The sequence below is a fragment of the Tupaia chinensis genome, unplaced genomic scaffold (genome assembly GCF_000334495.1).
Source record: "Tupaia chinensis unplaced genomic scaffold, TupChi_1.0 Scaffold000683_1, whole genome shotgun sequence".
NCBI lineage: Eukaryota > Metazoa > Chordata > Mammalia > Scandentia > Tupaiidae > Tupaia > Tupaia belangeri.
The window spans coordinates 51953-69008 of NW_006160206.1; the positions used below are offsets into that span (position 1 = coordinate 51953).

At 39.7% G+C, this 17056-nt stretch overlaps 1 protein-coding gene and 1 pseudogene across 1 annotated transcript in view; both read right to left on the reverse strand.

Moving 5' to 3' along the window:
* The window catches only part of LOC102490825 (phosphatidylinositide phosphatase SAC2), a gene marked incomplete at its 3' end in the record, with an annotated part of 143405 nt that overhangs the window by 51620 nt on the left and 74729 nt on the right, over positions 1–17056 (reverse strand). The window contains 1 exon segment of the mRNA XM_027776563.1: positions 9588–9724. Within this exon segment, the coding sequence (XP_027632364.1) occupies positions 9588–9724 (137 nt within the window).
* LOC106736196 (60S ribosomal protein L6 pseudogene) overlaps positions 11730–17056 on the reverse strand; it is a 14311-nt pseudogene continuing 8984 nt past the window's right edge.

Consider the following 17056-nt stretch of genomic DNA (forward strand, 5'->3'; position numbering starts at 1 on the left):
CCCAAACACAGCACCAGGCTTCAAGTACTGAGCATGGCTCCAGGCTTCCCATTTCCTATGAGGTTCTTTTATCTTCTTTACCATTTGGCCCCATGTAGGGGCCAAATTTCTACCTGCTACTGTGCTTGTGGATCCAGACCCAGAAGGCATACGGCTTCAGTCCGAGGCACTGTTTCATTTATAATTCATGAAGATGCTCCTTCTACATATGCTTGGCAATGTCTTTCTTTTTTTTATTTTTTAAATTAGATTTTTGCCATAGGGCATGTGCACTAGCTAGAGAGAAAGAGACAGAGACAGAGAGAGAGAGAGAGAAATCATGCCCCAGAGAGGATGGCCATACTGCAATCCCTTTTCCTTCAGTTTCCTCTTGTGATTTTGGGCATGCACATACATGTACCCAATGTGTTATTCAAGCTGCTGGGTCTGGGACTTGAACTATGGAGTTACCCAGGTCCAGCGCCTTAACTTTCATGCCACCTGCCAGTATCTCTTTTTCTATTTTTATTTTTTTTAATATATCCTCATCTTGGGCTTGGAAAGTTGGTACAGGTTCATCACTTCTTTTTTCTCCTAAAAATAATTATTTAATTTTATTTATCAGAATTTTTTTAATACTTATTTTATTTGACTTTATTTATTTATTTTAATTTGACAAGAAAGAGACTGACTGAGTGAGTGAGTGAGTGAATGAGAGAGAGAGAGAGAGAGAGAAAGCAAACAGCCAGGTCCAGGACTTGAACTGTGGTCAGCCATGTGGGAGTTCAGCACCCTTAACCACTATGCCACCTGCCGGCCCCTGTTATTTTTTAAATTTGCTACAGGGCACATGCACTCATGAGAAAGAGAAAAAGAGAGAGAAAATGAAAAAGCAAGCTGCCAGGACTCAAAATCATGGTCAACCACATGGGAGTCCATCATCTTAACCAACTTGTCACCTGCTAGTCCTGGCCCATCATTTCTTTCTTTTTAGAAAGATTTTTCCTTTTTTTTTAAGAGATTTTTTGCTATAGGGCATGTGCGCTTGCCAGAGACATAGCTCAACCACATGGGAGTCCATCATCTTAACCAACTTGTCACCTGCTAGTCCTGGCCCATCATTTCTTTCTTTTTAGAAAGATTTTTCCTTTTTTTTTAAGAGATTTTTTGCTATAGGGCATGTGCGCTTGCCAGAGACATAGCAAGACAGATAGATAGAAAGTGAGAAATCACCCCCCTGGGGGGAAGGCCTCACTGCAATTCCTTCTCCTCCATTCTCCACCCTAGGATCTTGGGCACACATGCATACGTGCCTGGTATGAGTTTCAAGTTACCAGATTAGGGACTTAAATCACAGCTGGCCATGTGGGAGTCTAACAACGTAACTGCTATGCCATCTAAAAGATTTTTCCTGTAGGGCGTGTGTGTTTGCCAGAGAGATAGATAGAAAGCAAGAAATCACCCCTTCCCCTGCCCCCTAGGGAGGATGGCCATGCTGCAATCCCTTCTCCTCCATTCTCTTCTCAAAATTTTGGGCACATGGAACCAGCAGGTGGCATAATGGTTATGTCGCTGGACTCCCACATAGTCAACTGGGGTTTGAGTCCCTGACCCAGCAGCTTGAAACTCATGCTAGGTGCATGTGTGTGTGCCCAAAATCCCAAGAGAATAGAAGAGACAGGATTGTGACATGGCCATTCCCCCTGGGAGATGAGTTCTGACTTACTGTTTCTCTGTCTCTCTAGCAAGCACACGCGCCCTATAGCAAAAAAAAAGAAGAAGAAGAAATTTGGGGGCACGCACACACATGTACCTGGCGTGAGTTTCAAGTCACCAGGTCTGAACTCAAACTGTGGTCAGCCATGTGGGAATCCAGTGACTCCCATTATCCCAATCTGCTGGTCCTGGGCCCATCATTTTTTAATTTCATATCCACAACTCTGACATTTAGAAAGCACTGAAACTTCAAAATGTATTCTTACAAGTTTGTTAAAACTCACTTAATGGCAAAATAAGCCCTGAACTGGTAGTATATTAATGTTCATCATCCTTTAGCATTAATATTCATGTATTTAAAAATATGAATGTGTTGAACTGAACGTTAGGGAAATGCACCAGACTCTGGGAGTTTGAGAGTACATGAGATAACCTTTTGAAAACCCCCAAAAATCTGAATTCTAAAACAAAAAAAAACCCAAAAATCTGAATTCTAAAACAAATGTGGACCCAAAGTGTTCAGATAAAGATTATGGATTTGTAGAACATTGTATAAACCCACTGAATCACCTTTGCCATAAGTATTTTTCTCTACCTCTTAAAACTGATTTTTTTAGGGGCCAGCAGATGACATGGTGGTGAAGGCACTGGACTGCCACATGGCCAACCATGATTTGAGTACCAGACCTGGAGACTTGAAATTCATACCAGGCACCTATCCATGTATGCCCCAAATCCCAGGAGAATGGAGAAGAGATGATTGTGGTATGGCTGTCCCCCCCCCCCAGGGGGTGATTTCTCACTTTCCCTCTCACTGTCTCTTTGTGTCGTTCTCCTCTCTAGTGAGATTACCATATGGGAAAACCCCTCCAAAAAAACAAAAACAACTGATTTTCCTTTTTCTTTCCTTTTTTTTTTTTTAAGAGAGATTTGCTACAGGGTGTGTGTACTCGCCAGAGTGACAGAGACAGAAGGCAAGAAATCATCCCTCAGGGAGGTTGGCCACACTGCAATTCCTTCTTCTTCATTCTTCTTTTGGGATTCTGGGGACACATGCACACGTGCTAGTGGTTTTTTTTTGGTAGAGATTTTCACTATAGGGCACGTGCGCTCGCCAGACAGACAGAGAAAGACATAGAGACAGAAAGCGAGAAATCACCCCCCGGGGGGGATGGACACACCACAATCCCTTCTCCTCCATTCTCCTCTCAGGATATTGGGCACGCACGCACACGCGCCCGGCGTGAGTTTTAAGCCACCGGGTCCATGACGCGAACCGCGGTCGACTACGTGGGAGTCCAGCAACATAGCCATTATCCTAACTGCTGGTTCCCTCGTGCTAGTGTGTTTTAAACCACCCGGTCCAGGACTTGAACTGCGGATGACTACATGGGAGTCCAACAATGTAACCATTACATCATCTGCTGATCCCAACAACTGATTTTTCTAAATAGAAATTTTAAAAAACTAAAAATATAAACAATTCAAAATTAAACAATTCACAATTAAATTCGATAGTGTCAAAAAACAAAGATAGAACAAAATAACTTCTTGGGATCTCTTCCAGTCCTGAGATGCTTTGTTTAGACAGAGTCCTTGGGATTCCAACGTACGGCACTGACAGTAGGATCACCTTCCCTTTTCCAGAGGCCCAGCCAGTCCTGTGTGATACGTGGGTAGGTCTTTATCAGAAGGCTGGTACACATGATCTCAGAAAGAGAACCACTACTGCAAGTTCCACAGTACCCCACTAGTTTTTCTATTACTCTTGCAACTTATATTTCACAATCAAGGAAAGGGCTGAAACAGCTGTGGCTGTTTGAGAAAAGGAAAATAAATTATTCTACCTTAAAAGTTGGTACAGTATCTATATCTATCTGGAACTAAAATTTTAAACAGATATCTGATGGGAAACCAAATATGGAAAATGATGTGGTTATCTATTAAGGCAATGAGATACAGCAAGTAAGATATGCAGACATGGAACATAAGCCTATAAAACTTTAAAAGACTTCTTTTTTTTTTTTTTCCAAAAGAAAGAACATCTATGTTCTCTTTGTTTGATCTCTACATATTCTTTATACCTTTGCATAGGTCACTTTTTAAAAATGGTCCACTGTTTTGAAAAACAGTGTAGCAATTCCTTAAAAGGTTAAAGAGTGTTAACTTATGACCTAGCAATTCCATTCCTAGGTGTACACCCAAGAAAAATAAAAACAAATGTCCACCAAAAACTTGTATTCATAATTAGTTACAGCAGCATTATCCAAAATAACTAAAACCTGGCAACAACTCAAATGTCTATTAACTGATGGATGAATAAATAAAATGTGGTATACCCATACAATGGAATATTATTTGGCAAAAACAAACAAACAGACAAAAACCCAGAAATAAAGTACTGATACATGCATGCTATAATAGAAATGAATCTAGAAAACATCATACTAAGTAAAAGAAGTCAGTCAGAAAAAGGGGCCAGCAAGGTGGCATGGTGGTTAAGGTGGCTGGATCCCACATGGTTGACCATGCAGTTTGAGTCCCTGGCAACTTGAAAAACATACTGAATGCATGTGCGTGTGTGCCTAGAATCTCGAGAGAAGAATGGAGGAGAAGGGACTGTGGCATGGCCATCCCCTCTAGGCGGTATTTTCTCACTTTCTCTTTCACTCTCCTTCTCCCTATGCCTCAGGCAAGCACTTGCATCCTATAGCAAAAGGAAAGAAAAAGAGAAAAAACAAAAGGCCATATATTTAATGATTCATTTATATGAGGTGTCCAGAATACACAAATTAAGAGACAGAAAGGAAAATAGAGGTTGTCAAATTCAGGGGCAGCTGGGACATGGAGGGAAATAAGGACTAACTGCTAATGAGTACAACATTTTTATGGGAGGGGTGACTAAAATGTTCTGAAACTGACTGTGCTGACCATCAGATGACTGTGACTATACCAACATCAATGAATAATATACTTCATATAGATGAGCTATATGGTATGAATATTATAGTAGGAGAATTAAGAAAACATTTACAATTTTTAATAATTTATAATACCAAATAAAGTATATACTTGAAATAAAAAGGCAACTGAGGTACAAAACTAGAAATTCTATGAATGCCAGACTCTGCAAAAAAATTGTTTCTGCTCTAATTGCAGAAGACAGACTAAGCTTTAAGAAATCTGAGAAAATAACTGAAGAGCTTGAGGGTTATTAGAAAGAATAAAGGCAATGGATTATACAAAGTGATACACAGGCATCCAAACTAGAAAGATACACTGAGGGACCAATAGACAACGTAATGGTTACATTGCTGGACTCCTATATGGCCGACTCTGGTTTTAGACCCAGACCTGGTGGCTTGAATTCATGCTGGGTGCATGTGCATGCACGCCCAAGATCCCAAGAGGAAAATGGAGAAAGGATTGTGGCATGTCTATACCCCTCAGGGGGTGATTTCTTGCTGTGTGTCTCTCTGGCGAGACATGCACCTATAGCAACGATATATCTCAAAGAAAAAAAGATATATACTGAGAAGACACCAGAATTAGTTTCATTTTGATTCTTATTATGTGTATAAGATATATATATTCATAAGAAATAAGAGGAGTTAAGTAGAGAAAAATATATAAAGTGTAAAAAATTATTCTAGGGTTAGCCAGGTGGCTTGGTAGTTAGGTAGCTGGATCTCACATGGCTAACTGTGCAGTTCAAATCCTGGACCTATCGGCTTGAAACTCTTGCTGGGCATGTGTGCATGTATGCTCAAAATTATGAGAGGAGAATAGAGAAAGGACTGTGGAGCTGCCATCCCCTCTGGGGGGTGTGCTTTCTCACACCCTTCCTCTACCCCATCTCTCTCTGGCCAGCACAAGTGCTCTATGGCAAATTTTTTTAAAAAATCTGAAAAATTAGAAAATAATATTCGTCCTCCAAAGAGCTTGGACAAATGGAAGAAACTACTAAAACTCACAAGAATACTGACCATTACTACGTAGTGGAATTTTTTTCCTTCTTTATAATTTACTACATAATTAGAAAAGTACAATTTAAAAATGATGAAGCTTCCAGGCCAGCAGAGGGCATGGAGGTTAAGGTGCTGGGTCCCACATGGCTGAAGTGAACCACGGTTCAAGTCCCAGACCTGGTGGCTAAAACAATCATGCCAGGTGCGTATGCATGTGCAGCATCCAAAGTCTCAAGAAGAGACTAGAGGAGAAGGAACTGCAGCATGGTCATCCTCCCTGGAGAGATTTCTCACTCCTCCCCTCCCCCAGCAAGCACATATACCGTACAGCAAAAACCCAAAATAAATAAATAAATAGAATGACTAAGTCTCTTAAAACCTTTTTTTTTTCCCTTAAGAGAGATTCTTGCTATAGGGCACATGTGCTTGCCAAAGAGACAGAAAGCAAGAAATCATCCCTTGGGGAGGATGAACGTGTTGCAACCCCTTCTCCATTCTCTTCTCGGGATTTTGGGCATGCACACGCACACTCCCAGAGTGACTTTTAAGCCACCCAGTCAGGACTCAAAGCACAGTCGATTATGTGGGAGTCCAGCAATGTAACCACTATGCCACTGCTGGTCCTTTAAAACTTTTGAATATGGTTATGTGGAAACTGAAATAAGGGTGCGAAAGATTTAAATTAACATGTTACAATATAAGCAAGAAATTACTGATTTTCAACATAGCTGTACTTTGCCCTTTCTGTTACTAACTGTTGCAAAATTCTTGTCACCATAAAACAGGATTAAAAGAAGGGGAAAAGGTGCAAGTACGAAGGTGTGCTTGAGAGAAAGGTGTGCCAAATTATTCACTATGACAGGATCCAGAAATATTTTCTCTATATGAGTTACTTTTACCTGTAAATGGCAAGAGTCATTGTGTTTTCAGCTCTTAACAGGGACCATAATCTGTGATGCCTCTATTAATGCTGTAGTTTAGTAGCCCAACAGCTATAAAAACATTCAACTATGTCACATCGGGGAGATCTCATTTTCCTTTTTATATGAACATAATCTCTTTCCTTTAGACTACCCAGAGAGAAAAAAGGAAAAGTTCAAAGAATAAAAAAGTCCTTAAAGCTTTCATAATATTCACATTTTTGTGAATTTAAGAATTCCATGTAAACATTATTTCCTACAGTTGTTTTTCCCTCCACTTTTACTATAGTCAGATACCAGGCTTAAAAATGCTACAAACTGAGATAGCTTCTAGTGAGCCAGATCCCACATGGCTGACTATAGTTCAAATCCTGGCCGCAGCAGTTTGAGAAACACGGCAGGCACATGTACATGTGTACCCCAAATCCAGACCACAGTGAGAAATGGAAGAAAGAGACTGTGGCGAAGAAAAGAATGCTCCATTGAAAGGTGTCCTCTGTCTCTCTCTCCTATTCTCTGTGTCTCTGGCAAAAGCATGTACCTTCTAGCAATTCAAAATAAAGTTACAAATTGACAGTCATGAAGGACATCAGAATACCTCATTGAAAAGCCAAAAAAAAAAAAAAAAAAAAAAAGGCTCCAACCATGTATGGATGAGGCATGACATTTAATTTCTCTAGGTATCAGAGTACCAAATAAGCAAATTAATGACTGTCAGATGGATGAGGTTCTAGGTGAGCTGGTCCTCTGTTCTAAACCTAACTGCCAAAGATCCTGGACTTAATGCTCAAATCTGAGTGCCAGCCTAAGGGAGAGGAAAGGGTTGATGACAGCAAGCCATGCCAAACTTTTCAATATGCCAACGCAGCCAATCAACAGGCACTGATAAAGACATACTCACTTAGAAAATGAATAAAATTTTTGTTAGTCTGGTTGTGCTACAACAAAAAGAAATGCAAATAAAAACTGAAAATATCTGTGCTATTTTTAATTTATTTATCATTTATTTAAATTTGACCACAGAGAGAGAGGGAAAGTGAGAAAGCAGCTTCCAGGCCCAGGACTTGAACCGCAGTCAGCCATGTGGGATTTCAGGATCCTTAACCACCACGCCACCTGCCAGCCCCTAAATATCTGCTTTTATTAGGCCTAAATTCCACCTATATTTTCTGTCTCTGAATTAGTAATAGTCAAGTGTTTTAGCATTAGCACCAATAAAAAGAGAACCACTTTAATCTTTTTTGATTCTTATAACAATGTCAAGGTCATCTTAAATTAATTTTAATATTAATGTCTCAAAAATTAGATTGTCAAACTTCCAATGAAGTCTTGAAGCATAAAAATAGCTATTTTAAACTTACTTTTTAAAGCAATTTAACCCTGCACCAAACTTTCTCCCCAAGAATTCAGCATGGGAAAACATGTATTAAGTGGGGCAGTACATGTTTCATTATCTGTTACTTATCTGGATTACAAGGAGGGATATAGGACCGGACTGCCTGAGTCCAGGTGTGAACCCTACCATGTTCTAGCTGTGTGACTTAACCCTTCCCCCTTCCAACTCTTTCAATTCTTCCTTTCCTTTATAGTACCTACATTATAGGGTGGCCTAGGGACTAAACGTAATAGTCCACATAATATACGGGCCTGCCTGGCACATAGTGGCAAAATGGGCTATGGCAGAGTGGTATCAACCACTAATGTCAAATCCTCACACCAATAGCAGACATGATATAGATCCTTTCATAAACAGCTTCCACCAAGAGGCAGTCCTTTATGGTAGAAAGTCACTGACCCTGGGAAATCTCATTACTTTGGCCTTAAACCACTCTATTTATGGGCTTGGTTTCTCCCTGAAAAATGAAAAGATTACACTAAATCAGTGATTTTCTTCCTTTTACAAAATTTTTGCATAGTTACAAAAGTAATATATAGTTAAAAAAATGTCAAGAACTATAGATAAAAGAAGATATTGTGAAAGTTAAATCTTTCCTTCTTGACTTCCCTTTCCCCCAAATCAGGAGTTTTCAGCTACCTGTGGAGAGCCCTAGGCCTGCCTGGAAGCAAAAGGTATCTTCCCAGTGGAGTCAAAGTGGGCAGGGTCCCAAGGATCAGCCCAACCCCCATGCACAACACCACATAAACCAAAGCAGCTTTGCTTTTTTTTTTTTTTTTCCTTTAAATAATTATTTATTTGGGGCTGGCAGGTGGCATGGTGGTTAAGGACACTGGACTCCCACATGGTTGACTGTGGTTCAAGTCTCAAGTCTCCAACCTGGTAGCTTTCTTTCTCTCTCTCCCCCTCTGTCCTTCTCTAGTCAAATTATAATAAATCAAGTTAAATAAAATAATTCTTTAAAAAAGATTTATTATTATTACTTAATTTGCTATAGGGTACATGTGCTCACCAGAGAGAAACAGAAAGAGAGGGAGGGAACATGAGAAATTAAGGCCTAGATCTAGGACTTGGCCGTGTGTGAGTTCAGATTCTTAACCACCATGCCACCTGCTGGCCTGCAGCTTTGCTTTTTATGTGTCTTCTATATTGGATTTCAGAGATTTTGAAGCAAGGGTTCCACTACTAAAATGAAATTTGAAAACTATAGAGTTAAATTCTTTTTTTTTCTTTTTTAAAGAAAGATTTTTTTATAGGACATGTATGCTCATAGGAGAGACAGAAAGGGAGAAATCACCCCCCAGGGGAGATGTCCACGCTGCAATCCATTCTCCTCATTCTCCTCTTGGAATTTTGGGCACGCATGTGCGTACACACACATGCCCGATGTGAGTTTTAAGCCTTCAGGTCCAGTACTAGAATCACAATTGACTACATGGGAGTTCAGCAATGTAACCATTACTCCATCCGCTGATCCCATAGAATTCAATTTTTAAAAGCTATTATCCAGCTTTTAAAAATACATTTCTGCTCTACTAAACCAAGCCATCATATTTGCTATGTTATTTACATCAGGTTTTCATAAAATTGCCTTTGATTTAATCTTACCTCTAGCTCAAGATCCTGGGGTTCCATGTCAGAAAGTGATAACACAGCAATTTTGGTAACCTTGCAGACCTCATGGTCTCCTGGGAGTTTGCCAACCAGTGCTTTCTGCCGAATTAGAATAAGCCACCATGGAAGATCTGAAAGAGAAAAGTCATATTAATGTCTGATATTTATAATGTACTAGTGTCCTGGCAAACTGAAGGTAAATAACTTAGTAATGATAAAAAGGTATGTATGTATCAGGGGCCAGCAGGTTGCATGATGGGTAGGGTGCAGGACTCCCACGTGGCCGACCACAGTTTGAGGCCCAGATCTGGTGGCTAGCTTTCTCAACTCTCTCTCTCTGGTGAGCACATGTGTCCTATACAAAATAAAAATAAAAATAATAAATAGAATAAATAGTTTTAAGAAAAAAGTACACATCAGATAAAACCTTTAAAAATAAAACACAACAAAGATACACAAATGGCCTTTAAATATGTGAAAAGATGTTCACTCTCACTAGCAATAGAAAAATGTAAATTATAGGAACAGTAGATGGTGCAATGTTTACATTGCTAGACTTCCACATGGTTGACCATGGTTTGAATCCCAGATTCAGAGACTTTAAGCCCAGGTGCATATGCACACGTGCCCAAAATCCTGAGAAGAGAAAAGACCATGACATGGCAATCCTCCCTGGGGGGTGATTTTTGCTTTCTGTCTCTGTCTCTCTGGTGAGCACACATGCCCTATAGCAAAAACAAAACAAAACAAAAACCACTAAAAAAAAAAAGAACAATGTAAATTACAACACTGTTGTACTATCATTCTTACCCATTAGATTGGGAGAAATTAAAACATATAACACATTTGCTGGCAATGCTGTGGAAAAACCTGTATTCTCACACAACAGACAACAGTGCTGGAGAGACTACCAACTGATACAACTTTTCTGGAGGGAAATTTAGTAATACCTAACAATACAACAGATGCACTTACCCTTTAACCCCACAATGGTACTCTTAGAAATTCATCCTGATGATACACCTCAACAACAAAGTATATACACTGAAGCCTATTCACTGCAACAGTTTATATTTGCAAAATGCTGAAAACAATGTAAATGTTCAGACATAGGACAGTGGTTGAATAAACTATGACACATCCACATGACAGATCATTACACAGCTATAAATAATAATTAGAAATGTTCCACTCACTGATAAGTATTGATTCTTTGGTGCATTAAGTGGATAAACTAGATATACTTACTAATATATAATAATAATGTTATCTTATAATAAGATATATTAGTAAAGCAAAGCACAAAAGAATATCCAGAGCAGCAATCCCCAACCTTCCTGGCACCGGGAACCAGCCTCATGGAAGACAATCCCTCCCTAGATGGGGGCAGAGGGTGAGGTGTGGGAGGTGGTTGGTCCTGGGATGACCCAAGCTATCATGTACACTGTGCACCCCATTTCCACCACTACCACACTATATATTGCAATATACAATGAAGCAATCACACAATAATAGGTTTCGTGCTCCCATGAGAAGCCAGTACCACCAATGATCTGAAAAGGAGAGGAACCCAGTGGCAATGTAAGCCATAGGGAGTGTCTACAAATGCAGACAAAACCGCGCTCACTTGCCCACAGTCCATCTCCTGCTCCACGGATTAGTACTGCTCAGAAGCCTGGCCTGGCTCCTTAATGTCCACAGATAGGCATGGGTCTGAAGCCCAGTGTTTGGGGACCCCAATCCAGAATATGCTACCCTTCATGTAAGAAAGAAGATAGGACAAAATGTATCTATCTCCACTAATTTGTTTAAAACAAAACCAAAAAAGATAAAGCAAAAAGTTAATGAGATTGGTTATCTACAGGATGTAGGCAGAAATGAGGTTAACAGAAAGGGGAAATAGGGACTAGCAGATGGCGTAGCAGTTACATCGCTGGACTCTCACTGGCAGAACACGATTCAAGTCCCGACACAGTGGCTTGAAACTCATGGCAGGAATGTGTGAATGCATGACCAAAATCCTAGGAGAATGGAGAAAGGATGGTGACATAACCATCCTCCCCACCATGATTTCTCACTTTCCCTCTCACTTTTTTTTTTATGATCAGTTATTTAATTAGGTTCTTGGCAAAAAATTTAGAACACCAATTTGTGAGGATAAATTCGATTTGAAAGAGCAAACACTGATTGCAGGTAGCCATGGAGCTGAGGAACAGCTTTGGTTTTTGGTAGAATCTGCGAGTTCACAGCTTTCTGATCAACCTTGTGCTGCTCTGAAATCTTGTATTTCTCCTTCTCTGTATAGAAGATCTCACCTTCCTGGTATCTGGGCTTCTGTAGTTTCTTTTTCTTGAAGTAAGCATCAGTAAGATGCTTTGGGATTTTTATTTTGCTAATATCAATTTTTGTGGAGGTGGCAATGACAAATTTTTGGTGTGTTCTACGCAGTGGAATTCAACTGGGAACCAGCAGCCCAGTTACAAGGAGCAAGCCACTGCTCAGCTGCTTCAGGAAAACCACTCTCTTGCCTCTGTGGTCTCCAGTGAGGATGATCAGAATGGTCCCAGGAATGATGCTAACTCGCAGCTCTCTCACCTGCTGACTGAAGGGTTTGTTGCCGTGGCTCAACAGCTTTTGAGGCGCATCTTCAGTAGGATAATACCTAGGCATTTTGCAAAGTTTAACCACCCGGGTACCACCATTCTTGTCTTCACCAACTGGTTTTGTGACAGTCGCAAGAACATTCTCCTTTTTCTTTTCAATCCTGGATTTAGTGATCGAGTATTTCCTCTTGTACATGGCCTTCCTGGAATACATGGCAGACCGGGAATATCTGCCAATGCCTCAGACTAGGACTGAGTTTCAGCTGCAATGGGGCTTCCCCTTCTTGGGCTTTTTAGCCTTGGGGTTATCCTTTTTAACTCTGCCATTGGCATCAGCCTTATTGGCTTCAGGTTTCTTCTTCTTAGTATCTTACTTCACAGCTTTTTCACCTGCCGTATTGTATAGTGGGAAAGCCCTCTCACTGTTTCAGCCATCCACCCCCCCCCATCCTGCCAGTGAGCGCACGTACCCTAAGGCAAAAACCTTTAAAAAGAAAAAAAGAAGGGAGAAATGAGAATGGAATAGAAGGGATGGGAGGAATGGTAGTTTTCGAAGTATACCCTGGAAATGATTAGGTAGGTCTATGAGTATGTTCTGACTCTCAGAACAAGGGGACTGTTTTGCATGTCCCTCCTAATAAATAAGTAGTTCAAATCAACCAGAAAGTGGGGGGAACCAAAATGAAATACAAACAACTCTATTACGAATATAATATAATATAATCATACAATCTTATATGGCTGACTAGAAAGAGATCTTTACAGCAGGTCTCCTAACCCCACAGGGATAATTTCAATTTTATACTGAACAGAGGAGATAGAGGGATAAAAACTAACCAAATCAACTTAGGAAAACAATATTTTGTAAGGAAAAGAAAAAAAAAGAGCTATACTCAGTATTGTTCTCTGGTTAATAAGTTTACTTTTGAGATGGGTGTGAGTTAGCAATTCCGAAACTACTTTATGTCCATAATAGTGAGCACATAAGTAAATATACTGAGCAGAATGGGGGGAGGGGAGACGATAAAGCAAACAAAAGAAAATTTTAATAACTACAAGAGAGGAAGCAAATAAAACACCCAGAGGCCCAATATTTACCTTTCCAATCTAAATTTTTACTCACAAAAGTTTTTTTTTTACTTTTTTTTTTTTTGAGAGGTTTTTGCTATAGGGCACGTGCTCTTGCCAGAAAGATAGAGAGAGACAGAGACAGAAAGACAGAAAGTGAGAAATCACAAAAAAGCGAGACATGCCCCCCCCCCCCCAGGGGAATGGCACACTGCCAACCCTTCTTCTCCTTTCTCCTCTCGGGATCCTGGGCATGCACGCACACACGCCTGATGTGAGTTTAAGCCACCGGGTCTGGGACTCAAACTGTGGTCGACTACATGGGAGTCCAGCGACATAGCCATTATGCTACCTGCTGGTCCCAAAAAGGTTAATTATTAAAAAATGAGATACAGACTATGAAAGACAGCATGCAAAGGCAATATTTCAGTTTATATGGCTATACCCTTAATTTTTACTTCTCAACTACATCTCAAAATAAAAATAACTGAAATAGTGTTTCAAAAATTTATTAGAGAAAAACATGACAGATATATATACAATTCCTATATGAATTTTTTTTTAATTGCTATAGGGTGTGTGCACTTACCAGAGAGAGACAGAAACAGAAAGAGAGGGAGAAAGGAGGCAGGAAACACCCTCCAATAGGGTATGGTCCCACTGCAATCTCTTTCTAAAATATGTAGTATTTCAGTTTTCACTGTGTTACCCCCCAGTATCAACCAACTTTCATTTTAGAAATAATATTTTGAGGGACCAGCAGATGACATAATGGTTACTGGACTCCCACGTAGTCAACCATGGTTCAAGTCCCAGACCCAGTGGCTTAAAACTCAAGCTGGGGGTGGGTATGTGTGGGTGCCCCAAATCCTGAGATCCTGAGAGGAGAATGGAGAAGAAGGGATTGCAGCATGGTCATCCCCCCTCATGGAAGCATGGATGGACCCTATATGCAGTACAAGAGGTGAAAAAATAGGGGCCAGCAGATGGTGTGGTAGTTAAGATGCTGGAGTTTCATATGGTTGACTGTGGTTCAAGACCCAGATCAACAGCTTGGGTAGTTAAGGTGTTCAACTTCTACATGGCTGACTGTGGTTCAAGCCCCAGATTGGGAGCTTGAAAATCACTGAACATGTGTGCATGCCCAAAATCCCAAAAGCAGAATGTAGGAAAAGGAACTGTGGTGTAGCCATTCCCCCTGGGGGGGGGGTTAATTTCTTACTTTCCCTCTGTCCCTCTCTGGTGAGCACATGTGCCCTATGGCAAAAATCTTTTAAAAAGGTAAAAGAATAAGAATACATACTGTTAAAAAAAAAAAAGTAAACTAGGAAACTATACCACTTACCTAGAAAATCTAAAAAAAAAAAAGTCTTGAGAAAATAGTAATAAAGAAGATAGTCCACTGATGTGGCTAGATGTACTTTATACAGAAAGCATTAGCATAAACCATATATAAAAGACCAAAGTTCTCATAACATTACCAAGAAAGAGGATAAAGTTTCTCAGAATAACTCCAATTAGTAATGTCTAATACAATATGAAAAATACCATTAAACCTTCATTTAGGGCATATAGACATTTAAAAAATGAAGACATCACATGCCTGCATGGGTAGGCTTCATATTTCAAAGTTGTTAGTATCTCTCAAATTAACCTTGAAACTTAATTCAACTTCAATAAAAATTCTGGTGGGACTTGTAAGGAAATCTGAATCTATTTTAAATTTTATTTACAATACTAAAGGTGTGAAAATATCCAGTAAAACTTTCAAAAAGAAGTTGAGAAATTGCCATCCCAGATAGCGAAATGTATTATAAAACTATGGTCAATTAAACAATGTGCTCTGACAAAGGAATAAATAAATGAATCAATAGAATAGAGAAGCCCATACAGACCCCGATTAGTGCAGACATCTAATAATTGCTGATAAAGGAGAAAGAATAGTATATCGACAAGTATGGAAATAACTTTTTAAAAAAGAATTATTTTGTTTAACTTTATTTGTTTATTTATTTTAATTTGACCAGAGAAAGAAAGAAAGTGAGAAACCAAGCCTCTAGGTCTGTAACTCGAACCACAGTCAGCCACGTGGAAGTCCAGTGCCCTTAAACACTACGCCACCTGCCAGGCCCATATAGAGAAATTATTTAAATTCTTATCATAAACCATACCCCAAAATTAATTGCAGATGAACTAATTACTAAAAATATAAATAGAACAAAATGTTACTAGACAGTATAGGAAACTTTTCATATTCTTGGAGGAAGGACCTTTGAAACTATGCTGTATAATACAGAAGTCATAAAATGGACAGATATGATTACTTGAAAATAAAACATATCTGGATCATAAATGCCACTATAAACAAAATGAAAAGCAAATGACAAATAGGAAATTATTGCAACACATACCAAAAGTTAGTATCTATAAAATACTCTAAAGAATTGTATTAATCAATTTTTTAAAAGGTAATATCCTAATAGTAAACAAGATGTGAATCTGCATTTTATAGGAATACAGACAATAAACATAAAAATAATAATAATAAAGAAGCTTGGTAATAGAGGACAGTCAGTGGTATGGGGGTTAAGATGGCTGGATCCCACATGGCCAACTATGGTTTCAATCCCAGACACCCAGCAGCTTGGAAAACACACCAAGCACGTGTGCATGCATGCCCAATATCCTGAGAAGAGAATCAAAGAGAAAAGAGAATGCAGTGTGGCCACTCTCCTGGGGGTTATTATCTTTCACACAGTCTGTCGTCTGTCTATCTCTCTCTCTGGCAAAGGCATGGACCCTATAGCAAATTTTTTTTTTAAAGAAGTTTGGTTCCTATCAGACTGCCAAAAGGTAAAAAGAATCATAATACTTAGTGTTAGGGAGAGTGTGAGGCAATGTCAGCAAGAGTCATTTACTCATCTACTGCTGAGAAAATAAGAATGTCTGGGTTATTGAAGATCAGCTTGCCAATATGCATCAAATTTTAATGGAGCAGACCAGTCCATGGCATGGTGGTTAAGACAGCTGGTCCCACACAGCTGACTACACAGTTCAAGTTTGGGGCCCAGCAACTTGAGAAACGTGCCAGGTGCCTGTGTGTGCATGCCCAAAATCGTAATAGGAAGGAGAAATAGAGGAGAAGGGATTGTAGCCAGACCACGCCCAATGGGGGGTGGGGAGGGATGCATTCTTTCTCTCTCTCTCTGGCAAGTGCACACACCCTTTGGCAAAACTTTTTGTTAAAAACTGTGTGCAGTCAAGGGTGAAAACCCCGGCCAGCCATATGGGAGTGTCCAGTGTCTTAACCACCATGCCACCTGCTCGTCCCCAAAAACTGTGTGTATGTTTTATCCAAACTGTTCTCCTAGAAATGCATTCTATAGCATTATTTGACAATTTGAAAATATTAATTTTTAAGATCACTTTTGAGATGCATGAATTTCTTATATCAAGTAATTAATTTTAAAGACATAATAAGACTATAGTTACGTTAAGGAAAAAAACACCTTTATTTCCAGAGATACATATTGAAATGTTTGTGAATAAATATGCTACCGGGGATCTGCTTTGAAATAATTTAGCAGCAAGGGAGAATGGGGGCCATCAGTGACCATGGGTGAAAAATGACTTTTTTTTTTTTTTTTGAGAGGTTTTTGCTATAGGGAGCGTGCGCTCGCCAGACAGAGAGACAGAAAGCCAGAAATCACCCCCAGGGTGGATGGCCACGCCACAATCCCTACTCCTCCTTTCTCCTCTCAGGATCTTGGCAACTCACGCACATGTGGCCGG